The sequence below is a fragment of the Echinops telfairi genome, unplaced genomic scaffold (genome assembly GCF_000313985.2).
Source record: "Echinops telfairi isolate 266 unplaced genomic scaffold, ASM31398v2 ScPeMD7_3533;HRSCAF=4204_0, whole genome shotgun sequence".
Lineage (NCBI taxonomy): Eukaryota > Metazoa > Chordata > Mammalia > Afrosoricida > Tenrecidae > Echinops > Echinops telfairi.
Window position 1 is genome coordinate 210,793 of NW_022107431.1, and position 12,020 is coordinate 222,812.

At 55.8% G+C, this 12,020-nt stretch overlaps 1 protein-coding gene across 4 annotated transcripts in view; it reads right to left on the reverse strand.

Moving 5' to 3' along the window:
* Positions 1-12,020, reverse strand: part of FAM120B (family with sequence similarity 120B) — a 40,368-nt gene that overhangs the window by 21,844 nt on the left and 6,504 nt on the right. For 3 of the 4 annotated variants that reach the window (XR_006680478.1, XM_045294497.1, XM_045294498.1), the window contains exons 3-6: positions 9,683-10,747; positions 8,205-8,385; positions 2,364-2,486; positions 1,423-1,595 (exon numbers count right to left, since the gene is read on the reverse strand). Coding sequence is in view for 3 of the 4 variants with exons in the window: in XM_045294497.1 (XP_045150432.1) it covers positions 1,423-1,595; positions 2,364-2,486; positions 8,205-8,385; positions 9,683-10,735 (1,530 nt within the window). In the remaining variant the exon portion in view is untranslated. The remainder of the gene's footprint in view (positions 1-1,422; positions 1,596-2,363; positions 2,487-8,204; positions 8,386-9,682; positions 10,748-12,020) is intronic. The other variant, XM_045294499.1, reaches the window with a different exon arrangement.

A 12,020-nucleotide genomic window follows, 5' to 3' on the forward strand; every position in this document is an offset into this window, starting at 1 on the left:
AGGCTGTAGTTCTAAAGGGGGGTGACCAATGCCTGTGGCTGCTTGGGGTTGGGCAGCCCGCTTACTTCCCCTGGGAGGCAGATTTGCTGCCTTTAGGGATGAACTTCAGGGAGCTGCTGAATATTCAGAAGAGGGACTGCCTCCGCTTGGGGCCACCATCAAGGAACTCGTGGCCAAGCCCGTGGCTGCATTTACCGCAGAACATCTTAAAGGCATCAGGCTGATTGTGCTTGGGCCGCTTGGCCACACTATCATCGTGGATGGTCTCCGTGACGAGTGCTCGTACTTGGAGCGGCTGGAGAACAGCACTTGGCACACACATAGACAGCGGGTTCAAGGTGATTCTGGGAAACCTCGCCCGCGGAGGAGCTGCATAAAGACATAGTGCCACCAGGTTCCCGTCCCGCTCTCACACCCCGACAGCTCCGCGTGCACCGCCCCCACCGCACACATCTTATTTTGAAGTAAAAAACCGAAACGGGCAAAAACACCTGGCGGGTCAGATACATGTCCTCGGCGGGCCGTGGTTTGAGGACCCCTGCCCTAGAGAAACAGGAGACACAACATGAGCAGGTGTGTGCTCTCCCATGTTCACAGAAAGCAGCCCTGGTGCCCAGCAGCCGGGATAGAGACACCACTGCAGTGGCCACAGGCCACACTCAGCCTGGGTAAGGGAGGGTGGGGGCGCTGCAGATGGCAGCCAGAATCAGTCTGGAGGCAACACGTGATCACACGGGGTCTAGGAGGCTCCCAGAGTGGGCAGCACATCCCTTCCATCCAGCATGACCCTCAGCTGGGCTGGGCCCAGCCCTTAGCCAGCACACAGCTGTGCACGGCGCTCCTCCCTCAGAGCTGCTCTCTCAGCTGGCCAGCCAGCCCTTAGCAGCAGCTCCCTCCGCTATGTTTTCCTTTTTTATTAGGTCTCGGACGGTTTTAAGCACAGGGCTTCATGTCCGTCCTCTTGAGTCCAGCTGGTCCCTTAACCTGTTTTGGCCCTTGATATATGCCAGTCTTTATCAGTTATGAGGCAGGGCCTCCATCATCAGACCACGATCAACCTAATCAACTACCAGGGCATGGGGCATGTCAATCAACTCAGATCTTGTGCAAAAGTGGTGGCAGAGACTGGCTTCTGCCCTGGGAATGATGAGCAGTTTTCTTGGGGAAGTAAACCACATAGGAGCCTCAGAGCTGTTTTTCCTAAGAGCTAATGTAACTCATCTGACCTCTGCCTCCCAGGAACCAGCCAGCCCGGTGCTCATGACTCAGATCCCTCCAGTTTCCGTTTCAGATCGCTAGTGCACAGCAAGCAGCACTGCTCACTCTTGTTTCACCAAGACCCTCAAGGGGCTGTGGCCCCAGAGCAAGCACATGCTGGCTGCAGCCACTGGCTCACAGAACAGTCCTCCTCGCTGATGGCACCTGCAGGAAGAGGTAGACGAGGAGGCAGCACAGCGCCCGGAAGGGGCCCTCCACGGCCCGCAGGTCTTCCTGCATGGAGGAGAGGTTGAAGCAGGCCAGGAGCACTTCATAGCGCAAGGCTCGCACGCCGGGCTCCTGGGTCAGCCACAGAGTCTTCAAGCTGGGCACGCCTCCTTGGGGAGAGCAGAAGGAGCTCTGAGGGGTATACAGTAAAAGGACACAAGCCCCTCCCATACGGCCCAGCTTCCAGCCTCAAACCTGAAGGAACCTTTCAATGCCCGTTTAAAAAAACAAAAGTAAGAAACAAAGTCCCAGCAGCGCCAGGTTGCATGTCTCCTGTGCATGGGGGTGAGGGGCTGGTCCCTGTGCTGCTGCTTGTGGCTGCCTTGCTCAATCTGGGCTTTCTAGGGTGCAGGTCACAGGGCCACTCCGCAGGCACCATTCCCGACCTCCCCTCCTTCCTCCCTCCAGCATGGGGGACAGAGGGCAGGAGCGTCCTGGGCACTCCCAGGAAGAGAGGCTGCTCTGCTCCTCCCAGCCACGGTCACTGTGGGTGCACTTGGTGTTCCTGCCCCTCTGCTATGCTTTCAGTCACCGATGCGAAAATGAAACTCTTTTCCAGTGAAAATCTCCCCAGGTCCTGAACTTGTCACCATGCTCTTTCAGGACCCCATTCTGGTTCACACAGCAGGTCTACCCGGCTGAGCAGGTCCCTTGGGGTCCCGAGCCCTGTCCTGGCATGGGCTGTGCTCTCCCCTCTCCACACCTGCGTTCTGGCCATGGTGGGGCAGAAGCACATAGCACGGCACCCGGGGAAGCGGCCAGAACCTAACCCTGCTTCCTGGGACACCCTGGGCAGCACCTGCTGCTGCTGCTGCCACCGAGGCTGACACGGAGGAGTGGGTGTGTCGGGGCCAGTTCAGGACACGCGGGCATGGTACCTGGGATGCTCACTGGCAACGGCCTGACCAGGTCCGGGTCCTTCAGGGGGTTCCCCGCATACACGAACCACTCCTTCACCTCTTTAGCCCCCCTGCCATCTGTGGCCAGGTCCCAGGAACCACCTGTGAGGGCAGAGTGTGAAGGCCGAGTGTCCTGCCACTGGCCGGTGGCCCGGCCAGCTCCAGAGACACCAGCAGGGGGTTCTCACGGCTAAATCAATCTCCACCTGCACTGTGGCAAGTTCCAGGTAACAGACCAAATCAAACTCACTGCCGTCAGTCGGTGCTGACTGACTCACAGGGACACCCCCCTATCCCCGCCCCTCCGAGACGTAACTGTCTACGGGAGTAGAAAGCCCAGTCTTTCTCCCACGGAGCTGCTGGTGGTTTCAAACTGCTAACCATGTGGATGGCAGCCCCGCACGTAACCACTCTGCCACCAGGGCTTCTCCAGGTAAGAGAAGAAACGGCTTTAAAGGCCAATGATTCCCCGAGGAAAGGTGGAGGCACAGTGAGCAGCAGGTCGGTGTTCTAACATCAACTCGGGACAGGCCACCAGCAGGCCACGAGTCTGCCCATTTCCTTGTGCCCATGGAGGCTGAGGGCCGGCATGCAGAAAGGGCACCGCCTGGATGTCTGTGAGGCCTCTACAAATCTAACTGCTCAGACACATCACAGCCCACACAGACGGAGGCAGCACAGGGCTGCATTTTACTGGGAAGCCCTGTACTTCAGTACATTCTCTGGGCATCACATCATGTCCAAGGTTGTAATCGTGGCAGCAGTATTCCAATTCTAACGAAACGATCCTCTTTTAAAAAGTCTCCCCAAAGCCAAATTCACTGCCATTGGGTGAAGCCAGGCTTGTGGCAAGCCTACCGGGCAGGGAGGGACTGCTCCTCTGGCTCTGGCTCTTCATGGGAGCAGGCACCTCCTCTTTCTTTCAGCGTGCCCTGTGGGTTTGAAAGGCTGACCCTGCCGTTAAAATGCATTACACACCCAACAGGAAGTCGAATCTGCAATCACGGCAAAAAAAAAGGTCAGTTTCCTAGCTGGAACCTTCAACCTTCTGGGCCCACAGAGCAAAGGAGGAAAGTAAAATCTTACTCAAGCAGCAAGCACAGCAGGGTCACAGAAACAAAACAGGAAACTGCCGAGGTGGCCCTCTTTCAAGGGCCTGAATATCACCACTCAGAAAACTGGAAGTGCTTGCTGTTAGGTGCCATCGGGCTGGCTCCGACTCACAGCAACCTATCCACATGCGGCAGAAAGAAACACTGCCGGTCCTGTGTCCCTCACCATTGTTTCCATGCCCGCCCACTGCGGCAGCCTGTCGATCCATCTTGCTGAGGTCTTCCCGTTTTCACTGCCCCTCCACTTGACCAAGCACGACGTGCTCCCTTCTCCAGGGGCAGGTCTCGTGACAACATGCCCAAAGGAGTACGTGAGGCGAAGTCTCACCATCCTGGCTGTACGAGGGCAGAACTGTGCTTTGGGTCCGTGATGCTTTCCGTCATCTTCACCAGCGCTGTAATTCAAACCATCGCGTCGTCTTCGGTCTTCCTTACTCAATGCCCAACTTCCACATGCCTATGAGACGATGGAAATTCATGGCTGGGGCCAGGCTCACCTTAGTGTCCTCAGGTAACATCCTTGCTTTTCAGCACTCTAAACAGGCCTGGTGCAGCAGATTTGGCCCATGCAACGTGTCTTTTGATCCCTTGACTGCTGTCTCCATGAGGACTGATTGCGGATCCGAGCAAGATGAAATCCCTGGCAGCTCTGTTCATCAGGATGCTCGCTCCCATCGGTCCGACTGTGAGGAACTTAGTCTTCTTACATTAAGCTGTACCCCACACTGGAGGCTGCAGTCCTGGATCTTCATCGAGTGCTGCGAGTCCTCGCTTGCAAAGAGCAGGGTCTCGTCATCCACCCCGTCATGGCCTGGTGCGAGGAAGCCTTCCTGCAACCCTGCTGCTGACTTCCGTGCTTCCAGCCCGGCCTTACGAAGCAGCTGAAAATGACCTGAAGCTTAGTTTATATTGTTGGTTACTCATTTCAATAAGTGTTAAATCATAAACAATACACACGAACGAAATCATCTTTAACTGGAAATAAAGCCTGCTAGTTCTACTTCTTGCTTGTAACTTTTATACAAAAACATTAAAAGAATATAATCAAATTGGCTGTTTTGTATCACCAAAGGACACATTATTCCATTGGGTAAAACCTTCTACATATAACTTTTTTTTTTTTTTCCCTTACCCTTGGGAGCAAAGATGTAGCCCAGTCTGCTTTGACAGCCTCCCCTCTGAGGAGATGACACAAATACAGAAATTCCCCAGCGTGTGGAAAACACTCAGAATCTGGGGAAGATGTTGATTTCCTAAGACTATGCAGGGTAGAGAGAGAGAATGAGGAAGAGCTCTGTCGCTGGAACCCCCTAATTATCGGGGCTCCACAACTTAGCAATCCTCTAGTCCTTGACAAAATGCATTTGTTCACCAGGTGAGCATTGGACGGCTGGCTGCAAGGTTGGAGGTTCCACCCCACCAGCCCTTCCAGGGGAGGAAGATGAGGCTGCCTGCTCCTGGGAAGACCGACAGTCTCACAATCCTGAGGCAGGGTTGCTGTGAGCTGGAACTGACTGGATGCCTGTGGGTTTGGCTGTGTGGTTCTGTAATCTCTTTGTGCTGCGCTGGGAGGGGGGGGGGGGCGCTGTTTTTGATGCCCTCTGCACGACAGAGGAAACCCGCCCGGTGCCACACCGCCCTCACTGTCGCCAGGCTGGGGCCCATCGCTGCAGCCACTGCATCCACCCAGCTGGTGAAGGGCCTCCCACGTTACTAAGCAGGACGCTCTTCTTGAGGAACTTGAGAGCCTCCTTTGCTCCCGATGGTGGCGACCACAGGCCAACTGCACATGCTGGCTGGTGACCGAGGAGAAGGAGGGGAAGAAGCTACAAAAGAAGAGGCGCTGCACAACACAGCACCGATGACACTCCATGGGACGGATGGGGTCAACAGCAGAGCAGATGCGGTGGAAGGAGAAACTACCCGAGGGGCACCACGAAAGGAGCTTTTAAAACCCTCTTCCACTGAGGGAGCTACCAGGGAGCGCACCATACTCCCAACCAAAGCCGGAGTGGCAGTGACAGAGACGGGGAAACAGGAGTGCTCCGATGAAGCAGTGCTCAGGGCTTTCTCCCAGGAGCCCCCAGACTAGGCCCCAGGCCCGGCCTCTGCAGGGCACATCTTAGTCACCATGCCAAAAACCAGGGAAAGAAAGAAACATTTTAGAAACAGGAAGAGGACCCACTCCATGTGGACCCCAAGAGACCACGTCAGCTCGTCAGACACACTCCAAACCCAAAGGTAATCAAGAGGAGGAGGGAAACAAAACAAACAAAAATGATCAAAACTCTACATCCTGCAAAGCTACATCAGAACCACACCAAACCAAACCCTGTGTAAAACCAACATATTACTGCCACTGTTAGGTGCCGGGGTCTTGGCTCCCACGCACATGGGCCCTGTGTACAGAGAAGGAGACACTGCCCGGGTCTGCACGATCCTCATACTGATCTCTTTGGGCCCCTTGCTGCAGCTGCGTGCCAGTTCACCTTGCTTAGGCCTGCTCTTCCTCTTTTCCACGGACCTCTCTATCAAGCACGCTGCTTTCCAAAGTGGGGGAGGCCAAGTCTCCCCATTCTCACTGTCAGGGAGCACTATGGCTATCCTTTCTCCACAGCAGACTTGTTTGTTCCTTTGGCAGTCCAAGGTCCGTCCACTATTCTTCACCGACCCCACAACTCGAATACGTCCACTAGTCTTCACTGACCCCATAACTCGAATACGTCCACTAGTCTTCACTGACCCCACAACTCGAATACGTCTGCTCTTCTTCAGGCTTCCTTGGCCCTCGTGCGACTTCCACGTGCACACGAGGCAACTGACCGCAACGTGGGTCTTCCTTCAGCGTGATCTCTTAGCTTCAGCAGCGGGCTTGGGAAGTTCCTTGCTTCCTCTCTCTCTGCTTCATCCTCTCTTATTTCTTCCTTCAGCGACTTCTTGCTTCTGTCTGAAAACCTCCGTGGACGTGGCTGTTTAAAGCTACACCTCTCCTCCCATCAGGGCCATGAACTGACCAATCAATCCCCTCTCAAGAGGCTATCGACACTTCATTTGCACAGTCCAAAGTCACTTCATTTGCATGGTGTATGGACTAATCCCTGCCAAGTACAAAATAATGACTGGGCAGGCTGTAGCCTAGGGTCAGGCAGAAAGTCTCACGGCACCCTTGTTTAGCACTTGTCCAGCTTGCCAGAAATGCCAACTGGGACTGAAGTCACAAACGAGGGCGAGAGCAAAGCTCGAACCCTAGAGGAAAAGTCTCTCCAGATGTTTTTCCGAAGAACCAAGGCAGCAGGCCACGTAGAGGAATTCATCTCAAGCCTAAGAACAGATTCCACAACACCTGGAGAAAAAACGGGTGGTAAATCAAGAATAGAAACTCCCCCAACAGCAGCTGGAAGTGCCTGTGCTCTTGTCAGCAATCTGCATGGTCAGCAGTTCAAAACCACCGGCAGCTCCTTGGGAGAAAGACTGGGCTTTCTACTCCCACAAACAGCTAACGTCCTGGCCCCCATGAGGTGGAGTCGGGTGTTTGTGATGAGTCAGCACTGACTCTTGGCAGTGAGTTTGGCTGTGTCTTTATCATGTCAAACTAGATGGTAAAAGCCATAAACTTTAGAAAAAAGATCTACTATGAAGACAAGTTAATGTGATTCTTTCTGCTTATGCAGTTATCTGATAACTACGCAATAAGTAAATTACATAAAAAATATACTTAAGAATTAATCAACTATAAAAGCCATACATTTTCATCTCATTTAATAATACTCTGAAAGCAATTCCAGGCAAACGCAGTTCTACACTGTGAAAGATGCCCGTCATTCTCATCACTGGTCAACCTGCACTCACGCGTGGCACCCACACACCGGAGACACAGATTGCCCGGCACTTGGGCCTGTCCTTAACAGCCCAGAGCCTTCCCAGGCCTCGTCGGAGAGGCAGCAGTCTGTGCCAGGTGGTGCTGGGCCCCCACCCTGAAAAAGGACAAGAAACTTAGCCTGGTGGGGGAGCCACATTCAGACGACTGACAACTGCCATCAAGTTGATGCAGACTCACAGGGACCCCACAAAGGAGAACAGGGCTAGCCCGGTGGTTTCGGACACTTTAACTCTTTACGGCACAAACCGACTCACCTTTTACCTAAGGAGCAGCTGGTGCTTTTGATCTGCTGACCTTGAGGTTAGCAACCCAACGCCTAACCCACTGTGATATCAGGACTCCCTAACTTTCTGGAACAGTAGGGTGAGGTTAATCATCATACTGGTATTTGACAACAGTTTCTACTGTCGTTTGTTTGTTTCTACTGCTCTTATAGGTAAGTCCTGGTACCAGTTAGCTGGGCCAGGCGCTTGTCTGAGTGAGCAGGGCCATGCCCCAGGTTCAGCTCCAGGCCCACGGCCCCAGCCCCTGACTGTGGGAACTACAGGCCCGAAGCCACTGCCCCCACTGGGGAGCAATGCACCTGGGTGAGGCAAATGTACAATCAGGAGAGAGGTGTTCACCTTCAAAATACAATGTACCAGGTTGTGGGGAATTTTTCACGGGAACCAAAGATAATGCCATTTGCTAATAGACAACACCCCTGTACTCCATTAGGAAGAGAGCATCCACATTCCTTAAAAATAAGTCACTCACAGAACTCACGCAGAGGACTGCCTGCTAACTGGTCCTGGCTGTCCCCAGCGCTTCTCTGTGAGTGGTACTCACCTTCCCCGGCCCCAAGCAGGAGTGCGTACACACGCTGGCGCACCGGGCGGTACACGAAGGCCTGGCTGGGTAGGGCCTGGTCCAGCTCATCCTCCAAGGTGTTGCTGCACTCGATCTCCCCACTGCACATGATGTTGTATACTAGGTAGCACTCACCCTGGACGTGGTGCGCTCTAGCCACCTGCTCCAAAGGAAAACACACAGCACTGACCGCGCCTCGGGCACACAGGGTCTCCTCGCTGCATCTACGGGAGCCAAGCAGCGGGCCTTTTCTCCTGGGGCCTGCTGGCCACCACCTGTCAGTGACCTCCCGTGAGCCCCCAAATGGCCGCAGACACAGCTCCTCCCACGTCCACTCAGTAAAGGCCACGGTGGGCATTTCCTTCCCTCGGCTTCCAGGCTCACAGTGCTGCCACCTTCCTCTGCTTTGCCCTACCACACGTCCGCCATGGGCCTCATCACCTGTCCACTTGGTCCCTCCCCACCCCAGGCTGACTGCTGTCTGTGCCCAGCACCCCCATAGCTCTGCTCCAGGCCAACTACTACCCTCCTCAGAGCAAGTGACCACGCAGGCAAGCTCTTCCCTGACCCTCAGGCCCAGGACAGGCTTCACCAGCATCAAAACCTGTCACCTGCCACACAAGGCCAGCTCCACTGACTCTGAAGCACCCTCAGCCCCCACCTGGCTCCTTCAGGGCCTCCAGTGCTTTCCCTGTCTCCTGAGTCCCCTTCTCTTTCTCACCTGCTCTCCTGTTCCCCCAGCATCATGAGTTGAGGTCAGAGTCAGAGCTACAGTCCAGTCACTCCGTGCTGTGCTCCTGGTGTTTCCTGAGCAAGGTCTGGAGGCCAGGTCCCTCCCACCAGCACAGGCAGGGGCCAAACCAGCTCTACGTCCTCCTGTTAAACCAGCAGCCACGCCAGACGGCCTACAGTGGCCCCCACAGCGTCAGTCCCCGTGAAGAGCTCTTGTCACAGTGGGGTGAACCTCTGCCCCAGGCACCTCTGAAGACCCGGGCCTGCTAGGTCTTCATCTCTGCCCGTTTCTCACTGCGTAGCTGCAGGACAGTGTCGCCCCCCTGGGCCACCGTAGGGCTCCTGAGCTGGGCATGGTGGCCCAGTCCCTGTGACGGATCCACGCGGCTGCTCTTCTCTGGGACCTGCCAGGCCCCAGGTATTCCCCTCACAGCTCAAATGTCCCCAAGCAAATGGCCGGTTAGCTGGGCAGCTTCAAGGGGGTCAAGGCTAAGGTGTTCTGAGTCACAGAGTACAGAGGGGCACCTCAACTGCTGCCCTCGGACACAGAGCCAACAAGAGGCTCAGCCACCCCAATCTAGAGAGCTCTCCTTCAGACTCCCACATGTCGTTAGACTGCGCCTCACACCCACCCTCTGCCTGCCCCTGTGCACAGATGACTGGGTGCCCATGGCGTGACTGGCATGCAGCACAGCCGCCTGGCAGGGCACAGCCTGTTTGCCTACCTGCAGGGCTTCAGGGTCTGAAACCAGGGGTGCTCCACGCTGGGGCTGTAAGTCTGTAAGCATAGATGTTGTTTGCTTGTCCGGAGCAACTACAGTTTTGGGTGCATGGGAAAGCCATGGTGATATCTGTCCTGGCAGAAGGTAGGAGGCCACTCCTTTATAAAACAGAGCTGTGTGCGGCCCCAAAGGCAGCAGCTCTTCAAGCGCCTTCTCCCCCTGATGCACGCGGAGGACCTGCGCTATGTGGTCTGCCACGGCCAGGACAGTGCCGCCCCTCCTGCGCAGGTCCTTGCTCGCCGCGCTGTGGGTGGACAGGCACCGGTACCGGAAGCTCTCAAACAAGCTCTCTGGGACGATGTCGTTCCCCAGCAGGCAGGCCAGCAGGGGCAGGTCGGCCACAGCGAGCTGCAGGCTCTCACACAGCTTCTCCCGGCTCAGCTGGACCGTGTCCAGCGTGTCCAGGCAGAGCTCCCGGATGGAGAGGTAGGGGCAGGTGTTGTAGATCAGGTAGTCAGTGTCCTCACCCAGGATGCCCAGGCAGCCTTCCCAGAGGCCCCGCTCGGCCACCTCATAGTCGGCTTCCTGCAGGGAGCAGTGGGTCTCCTGGCCCAGGGCCTTCAGGGCTAGTCGGGTGAACACGGCCAGCCCGGTCGGGATGAAGAACATGTGGCGGCCGGGCTGCTCGCCGTGGGACTTGAGGTGGTGGAAGATCCTGGCCACGTCCCTGCTGTTCTTGTGCCTGCGCTTCACCCACTCACCGCGCTTGTCCCGCTCCACCATGCCGTCGAAGAAGAACACCAGCCGGATGCCGGCCTCCTCAAACGCCTGGACAAAGGTGCGCAGGGCGCCCATGTATTCCCGCCACTGGCCCCCACAGACCCAGGACTCGGGAGTGTACCAGTAGCGCAGGCAGCACATGGCGTCGACCACGATGGTTGGGGGGCTGCTGGAGTGCTGTTTCCGGTGGCACTCGGCCATCTCTCTGAGGTTGACCACGGTGCAGATGTGTGGGCAGAAGCTGCCCACGAAGCCCTGCAGACCACGCACTCCCATGGCGAGGAGGGCCTGCAGGGGACAGAGGAGGGTGGGGTCAGGCTGCTGACAGGAGGCTGAGCGCTAGCCACCCTCGAGGGAGCCAGGGCTCAGCAGGGCTTCCAGACAAGACAATCGAGGAGAAAGGCTTGGAAATCTCCACCCCCCCTGAATCAGTGGACAAAAACCTTATGCATGACAAGCAACTGTCAACAACACTGGGCTTCCATCCTGCGAACAGTTCCAGTCTCGGAGAGCCAGGCTTGCTCTGAGTCAGCACCGACTTGACGGCAGGGGGTCTGGGTTTGGTTGCTACCCAATAAAGTGCTGGAAGATGCGTCCTAGGGTGGCAGCACCAGATCATAAGGTGCCTAAGAGTGGACGTGAGCTCCCCAAGGACCATGGCGAGGACATAGGGTTGGGTCACAAGAGTGGAGCTGACATGAAAGTGACAGCATCAACATCGACTCTGAGTTGCCAGGCTGGCCTCTCAGCCTCCACCTAAGTGAAGGTGAAGTGTGGGCCTGGTCAGTCCCGGGGTCCAACCTGGCAGCCGTCTAGCCCTCGCCTCCCATCCTGTTTTCAAAGAAGAACCATGCGTCAATGCACTGGAAGTTATTTGTAAAACCCTGAAACACAACTGGCCATGCAACGTGGGTGATTCCCAAATGCCTCTGCTGAGTGGGAAGGGGGTCAATCGGTGACTCCATTTTTACCAAACTTGACCAGCAGCAGAGAGGTGGTCAGTTTGTCTGGTACTGGGTAGATGGGGGTTGGGTGGCAGGGGGTGTGGGGTGTGGCTGTTGACTGCTCACCACCAGCAAGGGATTTCACAGGTATGCACACTCAACACGTTTCATTACATTGCACACATTCAATATGTGCAATTTATCCATGTCAAGTACGCCTCAGTGAAGCTGTTTGTAAACACGTATGATAGCTGTGTGTCAACTTGGCTGGGCCTGGATCCTCTGTGGTGGGCGGTCAAGACTTTGAAATCCCTCCTAAGGGGACGGAACTTAACAGAATCACCTTCCACAAAGTGCTCGAGTGTCAGAGGCGATGCGCTCACTCAGGTCAACCCACTGAAGCGAAGCTTCCAATGGAAGTGGATGCCGTGCAGCGGCTCCTTTGGATTTTGCTGGGGTTGAACCCTGCATCTGGCTTATCAACCTCTGATTCTTGGGTCTTGACCCAGCAGCCTGCCATTCGACACACTGACCCAGAGTGATTCGCCTCTGTGGCCACAAGCCTGACCTGCTGACACTGGTTTCACTCACTCCGCACCAGCCTGGGATTCATCAGC